General features: G+C 52.3%; 1 protein-coding gene across 1 annotated transcript; it reads left to right on the top strand.

Moving 5' to 3' along the window:
• Nucleotides 1-4,293: 4,293 nt before the first annotated feature.
• Nucleotides 4,294-14,886, top strand: RAB11B (RAB11B, member RAS oncogene family). The gene is made up of 5 exons (XM_061190577.1): nt 4,294-4,433; nt 11,517-11,712; nt 12,561-12,754; nt 13,106-13,186; nt 13,846-14,886. The coding sequence occupies exons 1-5, from the start codon at nt 4,394-4,396 to the stop codon at nt 13,989-13,991; spliced, it is 657 nt and encodes a 218-aa protein (XP_061046560.1). The 5' UTR covers nt 4,294-4,393; the 3' UTR covers nt 13,992-14,886.
• The last annotated feature ends 9,556 nt before the right edge of the window (nt 14,887-24,442 follow it).

Below are 24,442 nucleotides of genomic sequence, written 5' to 3'. Positions count from 1 at the left end.
GTGATTCAGTTATACATATATATGTATAATTTATATATATATATACATATATATAAATTCTTTTTCATATTCTTTTCCATTATGGTTTATCACAGGATATTGAATATAGTTCCCTGTGCTATATAGTAGGACCTTCTTGTTTTTTGGGGTTTTTTTGGGTTTTTTTAAGGCCTTTATTGAATTTGTTACAATATTACTTCTGCTTTATGTTTTGTTTATTTGGCCCCAAGGCATGTGGGATCTTAGCTCCCTGACCAGGAATGGAACCCACACCCACTGCATTGGAAGGCGAAGTCTTAACTACTGGACCACCAGGGAAGTCCCGACCTTCTTGTTTATCCATTCTACGTACAATAGTTTGCATCTACTAATCCCAAACTCCCAATCCATCCCTCCCCCATGAGTCAGTTTTCAAAGGATAAAAATTCTACAAAGATGGGGGAGGGGTGTGGCACCGCAGGAGGAGAGCACTGTGAGAGCAAAAGCCCAGTTGCCTTGGAAGGAAGCACAGCTCCTGTCTGGCGAACCAGTGCATAGCCCCACCTGGCTGCAGCGAGAGGCAAGAAGCTTGGGTGGTGAATGCGGGTGGGGAGGGGGTTTGGGCGGGAATGTGCTGGGCTTCAAGGCAACAGCCCAGGAGTGTGCAAAGGCCACTAGGGTCCTCCCTGGTCTGGCTTCCAGCCTGCCTCACCTTTTCCCCTAATCTCATCTCTGGGCCCTTGGACTCAACTCTCCGGCCACTGTGGCCTCCTGGCTGTTCAGAGCCATTGCGCTCTCTCTCACTTGTTTGTTTTGTCTGTCTAAAATGCTGTTCCCACCACCTCCTCCCCCTCCCTCGGACTCAGTGCAAATGCCACCTCCTCTGGGATGCCTTCCCTGCCTCCCTAACTAAGTAGATCCGCCGTCACATAGCCCAGTTTATTCCTGGGCTCACTGCACTCTGAAATTTCTTGTGCGTGCTGTTGTTTGCTTGCTTCTTGTCTGCCTGTTCCACTAGACTGTCAGCTCCGCAAGGGCTGGGACTTGGTCTCCTTCAACTCTGCATCTCCAGCCCATAGAGCATTGCCTGGCCCAATGCAGGTGCTCAGTAAATGCTCACTTAAGGAAGGACTAAAAGATTTTTAAACAGGGGAGCAAGATAACCTGACTTATGTTTTAAAAGACTCTCGGGGTGGGGGGGATAAATTAGGAGTTTGGTATTAACATATACACACTACTATATATAAAATAGATAAGCAGGGACTTCCCTGGTGGTCCAGTGGTTAAGACTCTGCTCTCCCAATGCAGGGGGCCCAGGTTTGATCCCTGGTTAGGAAACTAGATCCCGCATGCCGCAACTAAAAGCCCGCATGCCTCAAAGAAGATCCTGCACGCCGCAACTAAGACCCGGTGTAGTCAAATAAATAAATAAATATTTTTAAAAGTATATAAATAAATAAAATAGATAGCCAACAAGGGCCCACTGTATAGCACAGGGAACTATATTTAATATCTTGTAATAACCTATAATGGAAAAGAATCTGAAAAAGAATATATATGCCACTGAATCACTTTGCTGTACACCTGAAACTAACACATTGTAAATCAACTATACTTCAATTTTTAAAAAAATAAATAAATTTATTTATTTATTTATTTTTGGCTGTGTTGGGTCTTCGTTGCTGCGCACAGGCTTTCTTTAGTTGCGGCGAGCGGGGGCTACTCTTCGTTGTGGTGCACGGGCTTCTCATTGTATGGCTTCTCTTGTTGCACAGCACAGGATCTAGGTGCGCGGGCTTCAGTAGCTGTGGCATGCAGGCTCAGTAGTTGTGGCTAGTGGGCCCTAGAGCGCAGGCTCAGTAGTTGTGGCGCACGGGCTTAGTTGCTCCGCGGCATGTGGGATCTTCCCAGACCAGGGCTCGAACCCGTGTCCCCTGCATTGGCAGGCGGATTCTTAACCACTGTGCCACCAGGGAAGCCCCCCCAATTTAAAAAATATATTTATTTACTTATTTGGTTATGCCGGGTCTTAGTTGCAGCAGGCAGGCAGGCTCCTTAGTCGTGGCATGTGGGCTCCTTAGTTGCAGCATGCAGGCTCCTCAGTTGTGGCACACAAACTCTTGGTTGTGGCATGCATGTGGGATCTAGTTCCCTGACCAGGGATCAAACTTGGGCCCCCTGCATTGGGAGAGCAGAGTCTTAACCACTGCACCACCAGGGAAGTCCCTATACTTCAATTTAAAAAATACATAAATAGGAATTGCCTGGTGGTCCAGTGGTTAGGATGCGGCTCTTTCATTGCTGAGGGCCCAGGTTCAATCCCTCGCTGGGGAGCTAAAATCCCACTAGCCACGTGGCATGGCCAAAAAAATTTTAATTTAATTTAAAAAATAAATAAATAAAAGACTCCATGTGACTGCTATGGGAAGAACAGACTGTGTGGGGTGAAAGCAGAGCAGGGAGCTTTGGGAGCAGGAAACTACACAGGTCCGTGAAGTGATGACAGGGCCAGTATAGGGGTGGTGGCAGTGGTGAGGGTGAGAAGTGGTCAGAAATTTAGGAGGGAGGAGGGACAGAATAAGGCAACTGAGGGAGGGGTTGGGAGAGAGGGGCAGGGGAGTAAAGGACGAGGAGGAGAGGGGAGTCCACCACCTCTGGCTTTGATGATGTGGGTGAAGGGATGGAGTCACAGGAGGAGGAGAGGATATGGGAAAAGAGGCCAAATTTGTGTTTGGGATGCCTGATGGTCATCCCAAGGATGAGGTCCAGGAGGCAATAATTATTATAATTAGCACATAAGCTATACTTACATTATCACTAATCAAACATTTATGGGACTTCCCTGGTGGTCCAGTGGTCAAGACTCCGCACTCCCAATGCAGGGGGCCTGGGTCTGATCCCTGTTCAGGAAACTACATCCCTCATGCCGCAACGAAGATCCCACGTGCCACAACTAAGACCCGCACGGCCAAATAAATAAATAAATATTTAAAAACAAAACACAACGTTTATTGCCCACTGGGGACACAGCAGCGACTGCCACAGACACAGCCCCTGCCCTCACATGGCTGATGTTCTGTTGGTGGGGGACAGAAACTAAATAGGATTGTGAAAATTTAAAAGAGGAAACCTCAACTAAAATTGGAGTCAGGAAGTCTTGCAGAGGGAGCTCTTATGCCCTGCCACTCCTCAGTTGCCCCAAACAGGAAGACATCAATTACAGACCCCAACCAGAAGAGATGTATGTACCTTGCACTCCCAAACAGTAACTGCAATTACTTTACTAAAGCTGGAGAAGAGATTTTCTTCCCTCCCAGCAACAAGCCCAGCCAATGGAAACACCACAACTTAGCCAATGAGAAGCTGTCCTCACCTGAACGCTTACTTTCCTCCGAATTAACTTTCATTTTACTATTGTCCATGACTTCTTGTCTCATCCTCTTTTCTATAAAAGTCTTACATTTTGTACGACCTCTGGGAGTATCTCTGCTTGACAGATGAGATGCTGCTTGATTCATGAATCTTTTAATAAAGGCAATTAGACCTTCACACTTACTCAGTAGAAGTTTGTTTTTTAACAGGATCGAGAAAGAAATGCATACTTTAATGTCAAGTAGGGATAAATCCTTGGGGTGGGGGATGGAATAAAACAGGATAAGGGGACAGAGAAGGGGAGACAGTCTGACACCCAGTAAGGATTTATAAATATTTGTTAAACAAAGACTTAATGACAGACAGTGGATGGTTGATTTAGTATGTGTTTAGGTCAACGATCTAGTCATACTCCAAAGATTCCATAAGGTGAGTTTCTCCCGTTTTACAGAGGGAGAAAACTGCAACCCAGAGAGGAGAGGGGACCTCTAAGCTAAAAAAGTCCCCACTCAGATGTCCCCCCAGAAACTGTCATTTCTGGGGGCAGCGGGGGTGGGGGTGCGGGTGGGCGGTCCGCAGAGCAGCGCGCATTGACCTATGACGTCATCGGGACGGTAAATAGCGTAACACTACCTGGACGTAGCCCTAGTTCCCCTCCCGGACAGGTCCTCTGCTGGTCCGGTACTGTCAGAATCAAACCCCTCATTGGCTACTAGCTCCGTCAATCCGTTTCATTGTTCCAGTTTTCCGCCCCGCCTTCCAGAGCTCGCCTGTGATAGGCTGGCGAGGCCGTCACTTCAGAAAGGTCCGCATTCCTTCCGCCTTTCTCCAGGAGACCGAGGGAGAAGAAGGTGGATCTCCGGCGACGCCCACCCCTGGGGCTCTGCTTCCGCCTCTTATTGGCTTCTCTGGGTGCCGGTCGCTACGCCACCCATCGCTGATTGGCCATCCGGTCGCCGCTCTGCGCGGCGCCGGCTCCGCCCCCGTCGGGTGTTTGTGGTGGGGCTGCGAAGTCGCCAATCGCGCCGGAAGCGCCAGGACAATGGGGACTCGGGACGACGAGTACGACTACCTATTCAAAGGTGCGGTTGGTGGGGCACAGACGGGCGAGCGGGCGGCGGCGAGGCGCCGGGCAAGCACCCAGGCTGCGCTCCAGGCCTCTGGGCCCATGCCGGAGCCCGAGGCTTGGGGCCTGGCAGGCCAGGCAGCCGGGATGGCCATTGCAGGCCGGGCTTGGTCAAGTTCGGGCCGGGATGCGCAGCCATGCGGGGCAGGCTGTCCAGAGAGGCTTGGGGGCCCGGGATGCTCCGAGGCGGGGCCAGGGCCCAGGGGGGTGGGGCCCGGGGCAGTGGGAGAGGCCGTTAGGGGCGGGGCAGTCAGAGGGGACGGGGCCGCCCGAGCATTTGGCGGTCCGAGCTGGGTGGAAAGCTCCCTTCGTGATGGGGGCGTGTCCGTTAGAGGCGGGGCTAGGATGTGGTGGGCGTGTCCAATAAGTGGGCTAGGGTGGGCGGGTGGGGGTGTTGCTCTCGTGGAGTAGGAGGGGCCAGTCTTGATTGGTGGCAGTGCATCTGGGGGCGGAGCCCGGGAAGGGAGGGGCGGACAATGGGGGTTGAGGTGCGTGTGTGGCGGGGGGTGGGGGGTGGACCCTGGATTGGGGAGCAGAGTCGGAATTGCGTGGACGGGCACCTGCGGTCGTGGCGGGGGACTGTGTGTGCTGAACCCAGGCCTGGTGGTTAACAGCAATAATTATGTCTTAACTCTTAGATCTCTTGAGAGCGCTGTCCAAGCACCTGCACTTTTCTGAGCACTTTACACACATGAATTCATTGAAATCCTCACCACAACCCTGTGAGATCGATATTATCCAGCATCTCTCTTTATGGACCTGGAAACTGGAGGGACAGTTTCAGTATTAAATCAAGATTTGAACCCAGACCACTTAAGGAGTGTATCTGGGGGAGCTTGTGGTCAAGATCTAGGACTGGTGTTGTCAGATGGTCTCCTCCAACCTGCTGGAGGATCTTCCCTGCCAGGGCAACAGAGGGCTCTAGGAGCCTCAAGTAAGGCCTAGGAAGGTCAGGCAGCTTAGGGGTCACTGACTTTCCAGTGCCTTCTGTGCCAACCTAGGCTTTGGCCAGGTCCGGTGCTGCTGTGTTGGGCTCGCTGGCTGGCATTGGTCACCCTTGAGAGCTAACCCCTGGATGCACACAGGACACCTTTGCTATGCTGCCTGCTGCGTGAGGGTGTGCTTCCCATGCCAGCCATAGACATCTTTCCCTCGTTGGGGGAGCTTGGCCATCCCTGGGAGTGTGGCCTGTGTGACATTGTGTGTCTATGGTATTATCCCTGGTTGGGTCTGGGGTTCTGGGGACCTTGGGAATGTAGAAGATGGGATGGAGCGCTTCCTACCTGGGATATCCACGTGGTAAAAGGTTTCTGGGCAGAGAGAGTCCCCATGCAAAGGTCCGGAGTTGCCACACAGCACCATGGGCTCGAGGAGCTGCCTGCAGGCTGATACGTTGCTGGCAAGTGAGGCTGTGTGGTCGGCAGGCATTGGGCCCAGGCCCTTGTGCCGACTGAACCTTGGGGTCTCACTTTAGAGGCAGAGGAAGCTCTGTCAGGGCCTTGGGGACGGATGACAGGTGACTGGACGCCAGTCCTGCTGCAGCTGGTGCCTGTCTCTACCCAGCCCACCCTGAGGCAGCTGCTCCCCAGGTCCTGGCTGGCACCCACCTGGATGTGTTACTACAAGGGCAGGGGGCGTTCCTCCCAGTGTTTCCGTGGTCATTCCCCACTCGTTATTTTCAGCCATTTGCTGTTGTAAATAACCCAGCTCCAAGTGTTTGCACGAGTCATCTTTTGCCCTTTGGGTTATTTCCTTGAAGTATGTTCCCAGAAGTCCAGTTATTGGGTCAGGGGCAATGGAGCAGGCTGTGTGCTTCTCAGGATTCATCTCCGGAGTCCTCTTCCTGGAAACACTACTGCGACAACTGGTGGGGGGGGGGGGGCGGTGCCTGCCTGCCCTGCTGCCCTCTGCCACTGGGCTCCTTTTCTGAGTCGAGCAGGTGCCCTGCTGACTGTCTCAAGCCAGGTCAGAAGAGAAAGTGTAACTCACAAGGTCAGCATTTACCAAACTGGTCCTCTGAGACCTCACCTTCACACTTAACGCCTTGTTGGAGGACCCTCTATTATCTTTTAATATTTGTTTGTTTGTTTTTATAAATTTATTTTTTATTTTTGTCTGTGTTGCATCTTTGTTGCTGTGCACGTGCGGACTTTCTCTAGTTGCGGCGAGCGGGGGCTACTCTTCGATACAGTGCGCGTGCTTCTCATTGCAGTGGCTTCTCTTCTTGTGGAGCACAGGCTCTAGGCATGTGGGCTTCAGTAGTTGTGGCACACGGGCTCAGTAGTTGTGGCGCACGGGCTTAGTTGCTCTGCGGCATGTGGGATCTTCCCAGACCGGGGCTCGAACCTGTGTCCCCTGCATTGGCAGGCGGATTCTTAACCACTGCGCCACCAGGGAAGTCCCCTAATATTTGTTTTTAAATCCACTCAGTTTTTGTCTCACTTAAATAGGAAAAGGAAATTCTTTCTGACTCATAGAAGGAAAGAAGGAAGCCAGCAGGCAGGCAAGCCGCCACCATGGCATCACTGGCCATAAACATGGCAGGTAGACCGAAACGTGAATACACTGCACCCCACAGACCCTCCTGAGACCGCGTGGCCTGCAGAGGGTCAGGCCTAGGCAGTAGAGAGGTGTCCAGGACACAGCTGTGCCAGAAGGGTTGACAAGGACCAGTACTCTAACCGTACATCTCCCCAGCCCTGCCGCCTGGTGCGGGGAGTCCTTCAGGAGTGGAGGGGGGCTGTGATCCTCTCATCCCCCATCCCGTGCCCAGCCTCCCCCAGGCTTCAGTCACCTTCCCCTGGCCCTGCCCTGGGCACAGAGGGCCCACACCTCTCACGTGGGACCCTGGCTGCCCCCCCTCTCCAGCCTTCCCACCACTGACTTGCTTTTTTTGGCAGCCACGTCACAGGTTGGCTCTCCTGACCTCCCGGCGGAGGCCAGCAGATCCCCCTGGGTGTTCCACCCCCCCCCCAGCCCCCATGCGGCTTGTTTTCCTCCCTGCTCATCCCCCCCCACCCCAGGAGTGAGGTTGTTTATTTGTACCTAATTATAGGTCCTCACATTTATCTTGCTAACATTTTATCCTTTTCAGCGAAGGGCCATTTTCCCAGCCTGCCGATCGATTCCCGGGGGCGCCCCAAACTCTTCTCTGAGGGACTGGGCGGCAGGGGCCACAGTGCGAGCAGCTAGGTCCCCAAGGGCCACCAGGGCCTTCCCAGAGCTCCCACCACTCACTCCCAGGGAACAGGCCGGCCCCAGTGCTCACCAGGTGCTCCCGAGGCAGCCTCCTGGCTCTCCAGCCTGAGCAGGGCTCACACCTGGCCGGCTGGTCTGGGACCCGAGCACACCAGCACCCCCCATTATGAATGGTGGCCCTGCCTGTGCCCCGGTGTCGGGCACCTGTCCTCTGCTGTCTGATTCCCCCCGGGAATAGCTCTGGCTTTTCCTCCCCCGGCCAGTCCCTGGGGCCTGGGATCTGCAGGGCCTGCTTCCTGGGGGAGGGGTGGAGCCCTGCTCTGTCTGGAGTCGGGGAGCCGAGCGCCCCCAATGGCCACTCGGTGACCTGAGTGTCAGAATGGGGGCCCCAGATGTGCCACACTGTCGTGGGGTGGGCCAGAGGACCAAGGGCTTCCAAGAGGTGCCAGCTCTTTGTTTTTGCCAACTGGGCTTGCCTGCTTTGCCAGCCAAGTGGTATGCCCAGGGGGACCGTGTCCTGGCCAGTGATGCCACCAACTCCTGTGGAAATGCTGGGGGCTGTGTCCTCAAGGGCCCTTTCTTTCCCTGAGACAACAGATGACTTGTATCTTGGACAATGCCATTCTCATTCCCAGCCTGCACATGGGACCAGCCCGGCCGCTGCCCTGCCGGCCACTTCTGCATTGGGCACCGCGTGCCAGGGACCGCGGGGGCAGCCCCGCCTTCCCGCCATTTGTCCGGGCAGCAGCTGGTGGCCCTTGTTCTGCTCTGGCCCCCACTGTTCTCACTGGGTGACCTTGGGCCAGGGAACTTGGTCACTCTGTATTGAGTGTCTCCAACTGTACACGATAATGTGAACACCTGTCCCTGGGGTGGCCCTGAGAACTACGTAACAAAGCCTTTAGGGCTGGGCCTGGCCTGAGGGGCTGAGGAGATGGTTGGCTGGGCCAGGGCAGAACCCCGATGTGGCAAAGGGGACCCCGAGGCTGGACAGCTGGACAGGGCTGGGAAGGGAGTGAGAGGGTGGGGAGGATACAGGCAAGGGCCCAAAAGGACCCTCCTCCTCATTTCCTGTTCTGTTCCTGAGGATGTGAGAACTACGTGCAGACCTCCCTGGCTTTGGCTGGGTTCCTGTAGCTGCCGTGGGCAGGAGGTGACGGGGTGAGGGCGTGGACAGTGGGCCCTACGGTCAGTCCAGTCATGGCCCCACTGGCATGGCTGGGCGCCCTTGGCCCTCAGACCCAGGCCCATGTCCATTCACCTCTTTCTACCTTTCTCTGAAGTCAACTTGGCATTCTTATGCTGGGTGCCCCCAGTGTCAGGGGAGGACCCTGACACTCATCACAGGTGTTGTGGGCTAGGCCATGTGGTGGTTTGGGAGAAGAGGAGAAGCCTGAACCCAGGGATTTTGAAGGACAAATAGGAGTTTGCTAGCTACTCTAGGGGTTCAGGATACCCCAGATGGTGGGAGAGGAGGAAGCTGAACCCAGACCCCTGAGCTCAGCCCTGGATCCAGAAAACCTGGGTTCACATCCTGCTGGACCGCTCTCCAGCTGGGTGGCCGTGGGCAAGTTGCTGCTTGCTGAGCTTGGTTGGGGGGTGGGAGCGAGGCTGCAGTTATGCACGGGCTCAGACCCCAGCTCTACCCTTGGTGACCACGTGCCTTAAGCTGGTCATTCCGCTGTCTGTACCTCAGTTTCTCATCTGTAAAGTGGGTCACGTGATGCATATGTGAGGTGATGGCACATCCAGAGCTTTCTCAGCACGGAACGTTCTTCCTGTTCTTGTTGTTCTTGGCTCTAAAGCAGCCTGTCCAGAGAGGGTGCTGGGTCCTGGGGGCTGCCTGGCCCACCCCCTCCTTACTTGTGGCCCAAGGATGGTGACCTGGGCATCTTCCAGTGTGGGGGGAGGTGGGCCTGGGAAGCTCCGCCAGCCACTTCGGCGTTTGTTCATTCGACAGGCATTGATCAGGTGCGTCCCGTGCGCCGGGCAGTGCACCAGGTCCTGGGGATACAGCAGGGAACCAGACTGTCTGAGATGGCTGCCCTCGAGGCAGAATGACAAAAAAAAATCTATAAGGGAAACCTGGCGAGTGTGAGAGGGTAGGGAGAGCTATGGGGGAAAGGTAGGGGAGGGGAATGGGGAGTGTTGGGGGGAGTAGGTTTTTGGGTTTTTTAAAAAATATTTATTTATTTATTTATTTGGCTGTGCCGGGTCTTAGTTGCGGTGTGCGGGATCTTTAGTTGCGGCATGCCGGCTCGTAGTTGCAGCATGCGGGATCTAGTTCCCCGACCAGGGATTGAACCTGGGCCCCCTGCGGTGGAAGCACGGAGTCTTAACCACTGGACCGCCAGCAAAGTCCTGGGAGTGGGGTTTTAAGAGGATGGCTGCGGGGAGCCTCCTCGATCAAGTGCCATCCGAGGGGCCACACAGAGGAGATGAGGGCAGGAACCTGGTGGGTACCTAGGGAAGAACACTCCAGGCAAAGGGTAGCGTTGCAGGGAGGCCCGTGTGTCTGGAGCAGGGTGAGCAAGGGAGAGAGAGGGAGGAGGTGAGGGCAGGGAGGGGACGGCTCAGGTCATGCACGGCCCTGTGGGCTGCCAGGAGGACTTTGGAGGTGGGAGCCCTGGAGGGCTGTAGGCAGAGGAGGGACGGGACCCACGCAGGGTGCTCACAGGCACCCTCTGGCGGCCAAGAGGGAAACAGCCTGTTGGCTGAAGCTGAGAGTAAATGTAAGGGCGGGCACCAGGGAGGGGGCTGTCACAGCAACCGGGAGTGACGGGAGTGATGATGGCCTGGGGTCGGGGAGCAGTGCAAGTGGTAAGAAGCAGCAGGAATCTGAACACGTACACATAGAAGTTCTCATCAAGGAAAAACTTTTCATCGGGGCCTTGAGTGACCAAGTCTGCAGCCCCCGTGGCTCCCCACGAGCCAGAGCCACCCTAGGGTGCCAGAGCCACCCTAGGGTGCCAGAGCCTAAGGCCCACACTTGGGGGTCCCTGTGGTTTCCAGCTGGGGCGTCCGGAAAGAAAGGCTGTTTCTTCTGCGCCGCACACACACCTATGCACACACTGACACGAGTCCCCAGTGTGTCCTGGGTCTGAGCACAGCCCTCCAGGCCCAGGCCCCTCCAGGACCCTCCAGCCTAGAGCTTGGAGCTGCTGGGCCCCTAGAGGCAGGGCTTCTACAGGTGGGGGCAGGAAACTCAATAAAGGGAGGGATGGAGGGAAAGACCCGCCTATGCCTGCCCTGCTCTGCCCTGCGCTGCTCAGGAGGGCCCGTGTGCCCACCTCCCTGCAGGACGATCTGACCCCCCACCCCCACCCTGTCTTAGCGTACGAGATGCTGGCTGAGTTCTGATCCCAGGCATTCCCGTGTCCCCGTCCCCGAGGTGGCTCTTGTTACTGTCTCCCTTTTCACACCTGTGGAAAAGGCAGCCCAGAGACGTTAAGTGACTTGCCCAAGGTCACCCAGCCCTGGGGCTTTCTCAGGCATGCCTGGCTGCCCAGGTCACCAGGCTGCCGTGGAGGTTTGGGAGTTGATGGATCCCCAAGCTGCCTTCTGCCGGGATACCCGGATCCCTGTGTCCCATCAGAGCAGGGGCAGCCCTTCTCTGAAGGACCCTATTCGCTTCTGTACTAGGAAACGTGGTGCCTCGGGCCAGGGGCCCCAGGACAGCTCCGACTCTGCCCCGTCCCTGGCTGTCGCGTGTCTGCAGCACCCGGGGCGCCCCTGTGAAGGTTCTGTGGGTGGACGTGGGCAGCATGTGGGGTCTTGGCTCGGGGGCACTGCCCCCCTCTGACCCAGGGAGGCTCACTTGTATCCCTCCCCGCCCCCAAAGTGGTGCTCATCGGGGACTCGGGTGTGGGGAAGAGCAACCTGCTGTCGCGCTTCACCCGCAACGAGTTCAACCTGGAGAGCAAGAGCACCATCGGCGTGGAGTTCGCCACCCGCAGCATCCAGGTGGACGGCAAGACCATCAAGGCGCAGATCTGGGACACCGCCGGCCAGGAGCGCTACCGCGCCATCACCTCGGCGTGAGTGGCGGGGCCGGGGAGGCCATGGGCCCCAAGAGATGGGTAGGAGTTGGGCTGGGGGGGCGGGGGAAGGGGAGAGCACAGACCCGAGAGCAGGGGACGCAGGGTGGAGGGACAAGACACCCCCAGGAGCTGTGGGACCCTCTGAAAGGCCAGTGCCCAGGCTAGGTCAGGCTGTGACCCCAGGTGGGCATGTCCCACGGCCTCTCTGATCCCTGGCATCCCATTGAGGCACTGCAGTGTCACCGGGTGCTGGCTACACGGTGAGGGCTGTTATCAGGCTCTGCCCGCTCCCTAGCCTGCCTGCTCGGCCCGCCCTGCCCAGCCTGCCTTTTCCAGGTGCAACCCTGGCCCCCCTGGCCCCCCTGTGGCCACCCCACCATCAGGACCCCCTCGACTGCCTCTTCCCTGACCCTCCCAACTCCTGGCCAATCCCTGTCAGTCACTTGCTGTCTTCTGGAGTTCCTCCACCGAGGCCTGGTCACCTTCTCGGCTCCTTGATCCCTTGGAGTGAATGTTTGTCCGTCTGTCTCCTTGGTGCTCTGGGCGGGCAAGGCCACGGCAGGCATTAGAGCTTCTGCCCTTTCCCTGCATAGTCAGTTTTCCTCCTCCCCTTTTGGTGGCTGACGCCGTGGGTGTCTTCTGACCCCAGATCCCAAACTCCCTCCTTAGGCCTCCCCATTCCTGAGCGGAATCTGGGGAGTGGAGCCGGGGCCTCAGGACACGCACCCCTCCCTCGAGGCCCTGATGGCCACCCCTCGGGCCAAGGAGCCACTGCCCATAGAGCCTGGGGGCCCCCCAGGGACGCTGGCTCGGCTCACGCCTGGGCCCTGCCCCCGTCGCTGCAGGTACTACCGTGGTGCAGTGGGCGCGCTGCTGGTGTATGACATCGCCAAGCACCTGACTTACGAGAACGTGGAGCGCTGGCTGAAGGAGCTGCGGGACCACGCCGACAGCAACATCGTCATCATGCTGGTGGGCAACAAGAGCGACCTGCGCCACCTGCGGGCCGTGCCCACGGATGAGGCCCGCGCCTTCGCAGGTGAGCGCACGCCGGGCCAGAGGGCGTGGCCAGAGGGCTGCCAGGTGTCGCTCAGGGCCATCTGCTCTGGCCAGGGCCTCTGTGTGCCACACTCCTGAGAGCGAGACTCTGACTGAAGCATCCGAGAAGCATCTGGAATGCAGGCAGCTCCCCTGCACCAGGTGCATCTTCCCTGGCCGTGCCCATGGCTGCAGGGGTGGGCATCTCAGTCCTACCCCTTCGGCCCCAGCCCTTCATTTCCTGGGCCAGGTGAGCGGACAGGCAGCCAAGGTCCCCAAGAGGAGGGTATAGGGGACCACCCTCCCCCCGCTCCACCAGCTGACTCACCTGAGCAAATATTCTCTCTTTCAGAAAAGAACAACTTGTCCTTCATTGAGACCTCAGCCTTGGATTCCACCAACGTAGAGGAAGCTTTCAAGAACATTCTCACAGGTGGTCACAGGGCCCACGTGGGATCACAGAGGGTGGGCGTGGGAAGGGCACCAGCCACACGGGTCACGTGCTCCAGAACGCAGCCCCTGAACCTTCCTTCCTTAAAACTGCTGTTCAGTCTGGACACGAGGACAAACAGGGCACCCTTTACAGCGTGAGGCCAGATCCCACCCCTGCTGGCACTCAGGGCACAGAGACCCTCTCAGCCCAGCTCCCGTAGATGGGCCCTGCCATGGCTTCACTAGAGAATAGCCCACAGGGTCAGCTGGGGAGGCAGGTGACCTCAGGGTCCCAGAGCCCCTGGGCTTCTGGGAGTTTCTCCTGAGGGAGGAGGGCCTCTGATCTTAAAGAATGAGAGGCCTGGGCTGAGGATTAACATCTGCAAACAGATATGGGTCCTTCCCTTGCTGAGTACACAGCCAGCATTGGGGATGGGCAGGGAGCCTCCAGGAGCCCAGCCCATGGCATGGCTCCCCCTGACGTGATGGGGGTGCACAGGGCACAGTGGGAGCCTTTGGAAGGGGTTCCAACTCAGCATCCAGGGCGCTACCGTGAGGAGGTGACATCCAGATGAGTCCTGTGGGAGGGGGAGGTAACCGAGATTGGGGGCACACAGCGCATTCACCCTGTGTCGTTCTCCCCGCCCCCGCCCACCGCAGAGATCTACCGCATCGTGTCACAGAAGCAGATCGCGGACCGCGCAGCGCACGACGAGTCCCCCGGAAACAACGTGGTGGACATCAGCGTGCCACCCACCACCGACGGACAGAAACCCAGCAAGCTGCAGTGCTGCCAGAACCTGTGACCGCCCCGCGCCTGGTCTCAGCGTGCGTGCACGTCCTCGTCCTCCGCCCACCCCTCACTGCCCTGTCCTCCCTGCCCACCCCCTCCACCCCTCTGTGACTGGCTCCTGCCCTCCCATCGAGCTCCGCACGAAGAACAGGAGTTGAGCGGCATCTCCTGTCCCGCCCAAGGAAAGCTAGAAGCCCCGGCTGCTGTACCTGCTCTCCTTGGGTCCCAGTGGGCATCTCAGCGGGGCGGGGAGGGTGGCAGGATGGACCGGGCCGGCCAGAGGCCAAGAGGATGGGCACACCGAGCAGGCTTCTCCAGTTTTCCACGGTAGCCACCGGGGAGCAATCGCCGCCCTCCCTCTCTGGCCAGCTGGCCCAGCTGGCCCCCGGTCCCCACCCAGAACCCCATTCCAGGCTGAAGCCCGAAGAGCAAGGCGCCAGGGGCCGGGCAGACGGACACTCTTGGCTCTCGGCATCCCGCTCCCCCGCGCACAGCCAGCAGCGCACATGCCTTCGACTTCTCCCGTGCGTGCGGGACTCCAGCTCCTGCCTGTAGATTTATGCTGGGAGAAGACCCTCTCCCCACCTCACCCTCCTTTTTGCACGCGGCGCGCTCTCCACCCACCACCCCCTCCCTGTGCCCTTCTCTCTGTCTTGTCTCCCTGTCTGGTCAGGAACCTGTTTGCAAGTGAAGCAATATCTCCGTGTTTTGTATATACAACCGCTCTTGTAGCCTTTGGTTTTTTTGTTATTGTAGAGAAACACAGATTCTTTATACACTTTGTAAGATTTATGCCAAACCCTAGCTCTCGATCTCTTATTCTTCCTGTGGCCCCTGCACTGTTGCCCCGATGCCTCGTTTCTCTCGCCCGGTTACTAAAATGTATAATCCGACTTCCTGTACAGAAACCTGCCGCTGCGCCTTTGTCTTCTTTCTCTCCACCAGGCGGCGCTCCTGAGCCAGGGTCCCTCGCTGCAAGCTCCAACCGCCCTGGCTCAGCCCCTGCCCCCCACCACCACCACCCCGCCCCCCCCCGCCCAGGACAACGCGGAGCACCCTGAGCTGACCACGGGGGTCCTGGGGTGGGTGAGGGTGTGGTGGGGCGGACCTGCTTCTTGCTGCCCGTGTGGCAGGGAGGAAGGGAAGGCGAGGGGTTGGGCAGTTAAACTCCCTGGCCCTGGAACAGCCAGTCCTAAGACTGGAGGGTGCCCCTTGGGAAGGGGTGGGCTGTGCCCGCTGCTCCGTGTTCTCAGCCCCCCGGTTGGGGTTCACTGCTTTCATCCACTGCCCACCCACCTAGCCACCACCTCACCTGTCACCTTGCCCAGGGAGGTTGGCGATGCCAGTCCCACCCCAGCTCCCTCCATCCCAGACTGACCTTTGAGGAGGGCCCACGGGGGGGACACTGGTGATAGAGGAGAAGCGCGCAGGCGGGGGGGCAACTGTTGCTCTGCCTCTCCTCAGGACCCAGCTTCTCCCGCTGGTCTGGGTGGCAGGGCTGGCTTGAGGGCCACTTGCCACTGCAGAGGAGGCATATAGCCATCCCCCCAGGCCTATATGGGCCCTCCACCCTACCCTGCCCTGATCACATGACCCAATGTGTGTTTCCTCTCACCTGAGTGCCGGCAGCTGTTCTAGAAGCTCCAGCCTCTGGCTAAAGCCACTTGTGCCCTTGACTCCTAGGAGAGTCACCAGAGAGGGGGATGCACGCCCTCCAGTCTCTGGCTGCCCTGCCTGGAGGGATGGGCGAGCCCAGACACATCTCTCCCGAGGAGCTCAGAGCCACGGGCTGTTCCAACAGGGGCGGTGGAGTAAGTCAGGGTGCGTGGTCCAGGCCAAAGGGGTATCCTGGGCCAAGGCCGTTGGTGGGAGAGCTGGGGGTCTGGTGGGGGCCGTTCATAACAGCCCTTGGGGGCACTGACTCCCCTGGGTTTGGACGGGGCAGGGCGTGGAGAGGGCGGATGGTGGAAGGAGGGGTCGGGAGGGCCCGGAAAAGTGGTGAGGCACCCTGAAGGGTTTCAAGCAGTCAGAAGATGAAATCTGGGACTTCCCTGGTAGGTCGGTGGTTAGGACTCTGCACTTCCACTGCAGGGGGCATGGGTTCCATCCCTGGTGGGGGGAACAAAGATCCCGGATGCCCCGCAGCAGCGTGGCCCAAAAAAAAAAAAAAGAAAAAAAAAAATCTTTGTGGAGCCTCTGTGATTGGCCAGCCCGGGGGCACATACCTGAGAACAAGAATGATGTGACCCTGTGCCCTTGGTGGGTCACAGTACAGCGATGTTATTTCAATTACTCTACGTTCAGTGGTTTACTAAGCACAGCGTGTTCTCTCTCTGCCAGGCACTGTTCTTTTTTTTTTTTTTTAAATATAAATTTATTTATTTAATTTATTTTTGGCTGCGTTGGGTCTTCACTGCTGCACGCAGGCTTTCTCTTGTTGCGGTGAGTGGGGGCTTGTCATCGCGGTGGCTTCTCTTGTTGCGGAGCATGGGCTCTAGGCGCACAAGCTTCAGTAGTTGTGGCTCACGGGCTCTAGAGAGCAGACTCAGTAGTTGTGGCGCACGGGCTTAGTTGCTCCGCGGCATGTGGGATCTTCCTGGACCAGGGATCAAACCTGTGTCCCCTGCATTGGCAGGCGGATTCTTAACCACTGCACCACCAGAGAAGCCCCAGGCACTGTTCTTAAGTCTTTTTTTTTAATGGTAATATAAACATAATTACCATAAAATATACATAACATAAAACTTAACCATCTTAAAAAAAAAAAACTTACCATCTTAACTATTTAAGTGTACAGTTCAGTGACGTTAAGTATCATATTGTTGTACAAGCATCCGCACCATCCATCTCCAGAACTCTTCATCTTGCAAAACTGAAACTCTGTCCCCATTAAACACACTAACTCCGCATCCTCCCCCCTCCAGCCCCTGTCAGCCACCATTCAACTTTCTGTCTCTATGAAACTGACTCTTCTAGCGACCTCCTATAAGTGAAATCAGACAATATTTGTCCTCTTGTGACTGACTTCATTCACTGAACATCATGTCCTCAAGGATCATCCATGTTGTAGCAGATGTCAGACTCTCCTTCCTTTTTAAGGCTGAATAATATTCCATTGTGTGGATATTCCATTTCTTGTGTATCCATTCATCTGTTGATGGGCACTTGGGTTGCTTCCATCTTTTGGTTATCGTGAATCACGCTGCTATGAACGAGTATGCAAATATGTTTGAGTTCCTGATTTTATTTCTTTTGGGTCCATACCCAGAAGTGGAATTGCTGAATCACATGGTACTTATGTGTTTAATTTTTTGAGGAACTGTGTTAACCTAAATAAATTATGATACATAAAAGATAAGAACATGATTCCACACACACACACAAAAATAAGTTTTGGACTTCCCTGGTGGAGCAGTGGTTAGGAATCCGCCTGCCAATTCAGGGGACACGGGTTGAAGCCCTGGTCTGGGAAGATCCCACATGCTGCGGAGCAACTAAGCCCGTGCGCCACAACTACTGAGCCTGCGCTCTAGAGCCCGTGAGCCACAACTACTGAAGCCCACGCGCCTAGAGCCCGTGCTCCGCAGCAAGAGAAGCCACTGCAATGAGGGGCCCGTGAGCCACAACAAAGAGTAGCCCGCGCTCGCTGCAACTAGAGAAAGCCCGCGGGCAGCAACGGAGACCCAACACAGGCAAAAATTAATTAATTAATTAAAAAAAAACCTCTTACAAGTCATAATTTATTTACTATTTACAACAGCCCTAGGGGGTAGGCATAATTTACTAGCCCCGATTTAGAGATTTAGGGAAACAGAAGTGAGTGACTCACCCAGGAAGGGTCCCACAATTAGTAAGAAGCAAGCAGGTTTCAATTCCAGAGCTGGGTTTGTAACCACGAAGCTATGGGGCCTTACCCAATGTTTATTGAGTGCCTACCATGAGCCAGAAAGCCCTAATAAATGGAGATGCCCAGATAAAAGACTAGGAAGAAGCATACAAAAATTTTTATGGAAAAATTCAAACACATAAAAGTGGACAGAATAGTCTAATAATGAACTCCCATAGGCCCATCACCCAACTTCAGCCCATCTAATTTCACACTATTCCCCTCCTGTTTGCAAATCCCAGACACTCCAGCTATAAATATTTCAGTATGTATCTCTAAAATACGGACTTTTTTTAAACATAATAACCTCAATACTATCATGCTGCCTAAAGAAATGAGCAGCAATTCCTTAATATCGTCAAATAGCTAGCCAGTGTTCACATTTCCTGATTGTCTTATAATTTGTTAATGATTTATTTGAATCAGTCCACTGGTTTCAATTGGTTGATGCTTCCCTTCGGTCTCCTTTAGCTTATACATTCTCCCCCCCCCCTTTTTTTTTAAAGGAATTCCTTTATTTTATTTTATTTATTTATTTATTTATTTATTTATTTATGGCTGTGTTGGGTCTTCGTTTCTGTGCGAGGGCTTTCTCCAGTTGCGGTGAGCGGGGGCCACTCTTCATCGCGGTGCGCGGGCCTCTCACTATCGCGGCCTCTATTGTTGCAGAGCACAGGCTCCAGACGTGCAGGCTCAGTAGTTGTGGCTCACGGGCCCAGTTGCTCCGCGGCATGTGGGATCTTCCCAGACCAGGGCTCGAACCCGTGTCCCCTGCATTGGCAGGCAGATTCTCAACCACTGCGCCACCAGGGAAGCCCCATTCTCCCCCTTTGATCTCTTTGTTTTCTTGCCTTTTTTTTTTTTTTTCTTTTAAAAAATTTTTTTAATTTTTAATCTTTTTAATTAATTTTTTTTGGAGTAAGTTGATTTACAATGTTGTGTTAGTTTCTGCTGTACAGCAAAGTGAATCAGTTATACATATACATATAGCCACTCTTTTTTTAGATTCTGTTCCCATATAGGTCATTACAGAGTATTGAGTAGAGTTCCCTGTGCTATACAGTAGGTCCTTATTAGTTATCTATTTTGTATACAGTAGTGTGAGTATGTCAATCCCAATCTCCCAATTTATCGCACCCCCCCCCCCTGCTTTTTTTTTGGCTGGCCATGCGGCATGCGGGATCTTAGTTCCCCGACCAAGAATCAAACTCCCCCTGCAGTAGAAGGGCGGAGTCTTAACCACTGGACTGGACACTTCATAGGTGATATCGTGTACATAACCCCAGGAGGCAGGTAATGTCAGCGCATTTCTCACTCGTGGTGGTAGTGGCTGCCGATAAGCATCACCTAGATTCATAATCCATTAAGAGTTACAAAGTGGTGATAGTCAAATCTGCCACTTCTTCATTTACTTTTGGAATAGGTCTATAAAGAGAAATTTCCCCTCATCTATGTGGTTACCCAGACGTACAGATGGTGTAAGTCAGCATAAATACTTAATTCTCTCTTTTGCTTGTCAATTTTCAAATTTCATAATTTTCAAGATTTTGAGTTGGTTCCCAAGTAGCCTTCAAAAGTGACTGGTTGGGCGGGGGAGGGATAAATTAGGAGGTTGTGATTAACATATATACACTACTTACATAAAATAGATAACAAACAAGGACCTACTGTATAGCACAGGGAACTATACTCAATATTTTGTAATAACCTATAAGGGAAAAGAATCTGAAAAAGAATTTATATATATATACACATATATATGTATATATATATGTGTGTATATATATACATATATATGTGTATATATATATACACATATATATATACCTGAATCACTGTGCTGTACACCTGAAACTAATATGACATTGTAAATCAACTATACTTCAATTAAAAAAAAATACATGGAAAACAGTAAAGTAAGCAAAAAATTTAAAAAAAGATAAGCTAGGGATAACTGCCAATCAGTTTTTGATTGACATATGATAACCAGTGTTACTGATTTTATATATAATGCCATAAAAATTGAACAAAACAAAATGAAAGAAAAAAATAGGTTTTCCAACCTGTGCTCTTGTAAAATAAAATAAAAAGGAATTACTAGAAAAATGAAAAAAAGTTGCTGGTTATTTATTTTTTAGTTAAAATGCATAGATTTAGCGCCTCTGTTGGGGCCAAGCTTTCAACCAGTGTGCCCAATGGGGGTGGAATTAAACAGGAAGTTTATATCTGGGACTGGGTCTTGGCCAGGGTGTCTAGAGTTTGGATACACACTGGGTGGGGGTCAGGGGTGGGGTGGGGTGCTGGGGAATGAGCACTGAGTGTCACGGGAACCAGGTTTTTCACGGTCACAGAAGGACTTTAGAAACATGTAAAGGGGCTGGGATAAACCTTGGTGTTGGATTAGAATTAGAGATATTGGTGTGCACTCATGGGTTTAAAGACATAAGATAATATAGGGACATATTGTAACATATTACAATGAGAGAAGCAAGAAATAATGACACTGGCCTTCCCTGGTGGCACAGTGGTTAGGAATCCGCCTGCCAATGCAGGGGACACGGGTTCGAGCCCTGGTCCGGGAAGATCCCACATGACGCAGAGCAACTAAGCCCGTGCACCACAACTACTGAGCCTGCGCTCTAGAGCCCCATGAGCCACAATTCCTGAAGCCCGCGTGCCTAGAGCCCGTGCTCTGCAACAAGAGAAGCCACTGCAATGAGAAACCTGCGTACCGCAAAGAAGAGTAGCCCCCGCTCGCCGCAACTAGAGAAAGCCTGTGCGCAGCAACGAAGACCCAACGCAGCCAAAAATAAATAAATAAATAAATTTGTTTAAAAAAAAAAGAAATAATGATACTGTGGTAGCAATGAGCCCACCTGGTACCCAGATCTTGGTTTCTAAATATCATTTCCCACTAAACAGAAGGAAAGCTCCTTGGAGAAAGGCTGGAGTCCAGAGCTGGGGCAGGTAAAATTTCAAGAAAAAACCACACTGGAACATCTCGTTGAGCCAATAAGGAAGGAAGTGCCAAAGATGGAATTAGAAAACAATCATCATTTAGCAACCATTATCTGATAGAAGAGACAGACATGGTGGACACCTCCGTGCCACTCCCTTTTTCCTGCCTTCATTGAGGATGTGCTGCCTGGAGCCACAGCAGCCATCTAGCTACATGAAAAAAGGCCAAGAGAATCTAGGTCATTAACCCTATTATCATTTGACCAAATCAATGCCAGCAGCCATCCTCCTCCAGAATTCTTGTAAATAAAAATAAAACCCTCTTTGCTAACAACAGCAACAAAATTTGATTCAGGCAAGAGTCATCAATGAATATTCAATCTGGTGGGTGAAGGTCTGTTGAGGAGCGGATATTTAATTAGTTTCATGGTATTTTCCAATAAGGCACTTACTGATAAGTGCAACACACTAACTCATGCTGGAGAAACCTGGAAGACACCATTTAATTAATTAATTAATTTAAAAAATATATACATATATTTTTGATGTGGACCATTTTTAAAGCCTTTATTGAATTTGTTACAATATTGCTTCTGTTTTATGTTTTGGTTTTTTGGCCGCAAGGCATGTGAGATCTTAGCTCCCCGACCAGGGATGGAACTCGCACCCCCTGCATTGGAAGGGGAAGTCTTAACCACTGGACCGCAGGGGAGGTTCCTGGAAGACACCGTTTTAACATAATCAGGTTAATATAATTAGGGTAGGTTATAAGTAGTGGAAGAAATCAACATTCTTTGCCTCCTGATACATGCACTGAGAACATAACATCACTTCTGTGTTTCTGTCCTAAATGCATAAGTCATGAGGAAATATTAAAGAAAAGCAAATTGAGAGGCTTTCTACAAAATAACTAGCCAGCCAGTAATCTCCAAAAATATCAAGGTCATAAAAGACAAGGAAAGAATGAGGAATTGTTCCAGACTGCAGGAGACTGAATTAGACAGCAAAATACAACATGTGATCCTGGGACGGATGCTGGAGCTTTAAAGAACTTTACTGAAACTCTGAATGGGATTTGGGAATTACCGGGTGATATTGGATCCATATTAATTTCCTGATTTTGAAGATCATACTGTGATTATATGGAAGAATGTGCTTTACTTAAGAAATAAACTGGGACTTCTCTGGTGGCGCAGTGGTTAAGAATCCGCCTGCCAATGCAGGGGACACGGGTTCAAGCCCTGGTCCGGGAAGATTCCCCCATGTCGTGGAGCAACTAAGCCCATACGCCACAACTACTGAGCCTGCGCTCTAGAGTCTGCGAGCCACAACTACTGAGCCCACGTGCCACAACTACTGAAGCCTGTGCGCCCGAGAGCCTGCATTCTGCAACAAGAGAAGCCACTGCAATGAGAAGCTGGCGCACCGCAACGAAGAGTAGCTCCTGCTTGCCGCAACTAGAGAAAGCCCAAGTGCAGCAATGAAGACACAACGCAGCCAAAAATAAAAATTAATTAATTAATTAATTTTAAAAAATTAAGAAAACCAATCAGTTAAAAAAAAAAAAGAAAGAAACACTAGGGACTTCACTGGTGGTCCAGTGATTAAGAATCGGCCTTCCAATGCAGGGGATGTGGGTTTGATCACTGGTCAGGGAACTAAGATCCCACATGCCTCGGGGCAGCTAAGCCTGTGCACCTCAACTACTGAGCCCACTTACCACAACTAGAGAGAAGCCCGCGTGCCTCAAAGAAAGAAAGAAACACTGAAGAATTAAGGGTTAATGAGACACCATGTGTATATCTTATACTCAAAGGATTCAGAAATGTTAACAATTGGGGAATCTGGGCAAAGTGTTTATGGGAGCTCTGTGCATTCTTTCTGCAACTTTTATGTAAATTTGACATTATTTTAAGATAAAAAATTAAAAACCCAAATGCACAAAGTTGAACATTTGATGCATTTTGATCTGCAATCACTATCCTTATTGAGGATCAAATTGTCCAGTTTGTGGCCAATGGAAGCTTCTAATTGGCTCCCATTGACATTATCTTACCAGGTAATGTCTTTGATAACTCCCTTTCTGGTATAACAAGATGTGCCATTTTTGTCTGTACATTTCCTGCCCCTGACTCAGAATCAGATTTTTCCTCAGTGTTCCTGGCTTCTTTCAATTGGAAATGGTATTTAGAGACCACGATCTGGGCTTATGGGGTGCTTATTACAAGAAGGTTGGTCTTTGTTTCAGACTTTTTTTTAGTGGACAGAGGTAGGAAATGTTTGCTTTTTATAAGGATAAAATATATTATGATACTCCCAATTCAAATTCAAGACCACAGGGTTTTTCTTTAATGTGATCAATCTTACATCTGTACCTCCTTCACTCCCTCTGAAAAGCCCTGTTCTTGCCACCAACATAATCACTCCTTTGCTTTATCCCAGACTAAATGTGCAACAAGCTCAGAATAACAATTTTAACACCACCACCACTATTATAGTGGTATGTACAATCAAGTTGTGGCGTTTTAAAGTCACTAGTTCATCTCTGCGTTATTTTGTCACCAACTGGATACACAGGTTAATTCGTTTTATCTTACTTTTGTTTTTAGGGCTATCTTATATTTTAAATTTTGTTTTAAAGTTATATAAAATATTTACATGGTTGTAAAGTCAGATATCCAAAACAAGGTACAGTTTTAAAAGTCTAGCTTCTATCTTTGTCCCTTCTATTCTACCCCTTCCCTCTATAGGTAACCTTTTAAAAAATGTTATGATTTATTGTTCCATTTTTGAAAAATGTAAGCTAGTACAACACGAAAGAATTTGATTAAGGTAATTGAGCTGATCTACATATTCAATAAAGGCAGGGGAAGGGGAAGAAAGGAGTATTGAGGCAATTCTCCATCCCACCTCAAGCTCTTTGCATCCCACCTCAAGCTCTTATCCCACCCCAAGCTCTTCGCCATTGTCAGTTCCATTGCTTCTTTAGGGAAATATTTTTGGACTTTCCAAATATTCCATGATATGCCTCCCTCACTCGCTATAATTTATCACCTTTGTAATTAATAATTACATAATTGACTGCTTAATGTCTATCTCATTCCCTAGACTGAGGTCCATGAGGGCAGCAATAGTTACTCAACATTGTGTCCACAGCGCCTAGCACAGTGCCTGGCTCATAATATGCCCTCTTATTGACGCTTATTACATCTAATGAATGAATTTACTGTATGTATGAATGAATGTGAATGATAAATAAATGATGTTGGCTTTAGGCTCTTCCACGGCCCCTTAACCTCTCTAGACTTCTGTGGTTTCTCTCTGTAAAATGTGATCGGACGGTTCATCCCTCCCCCAGGATTGGCGAGAAGCCTAAGAGAGGTGACGAACACTTACAAATCCCTTCGCTGGTGTCACGTTGAATTCTGTAACGGTTTTATTTATTAACTGGTCTTCTGCAGGTGGCGCCATGTGCCCCGCTCGTGCCCCGAGTCGGGATGGAGCGGGGCCAGGGATGGGGGCGGGGCCGAGGCTGGGGTGGAGCCAGGACGCGGCAGGGGCGGGGCCAGCAGCTGCGGCGCCGCCGGGCCTGTGCGGCCCAGGACGTCCCCGTCGCCTCT

Source organism: Eubalaena glacialis, chromosome 4 (assembly GCF_028564815.1).
Source record: "Eubalaena glacialis isolate mEubGla1 chromosome 4, mEubGla1.1.hap2.+ XY, whole genome shotgun sequence".
Lineage (NCBI taxonomy): Eukaryota > Metazoa > Chordata > Mammalia > Artiodactyla > Balaenidae > Eubalaena > Eubalaena glacialis.
The sequence above is the reverse complement of the archived record's forward strand: the minus strand, read 5'-3'. Positions and strand labels throughout refer to the sequence as shown.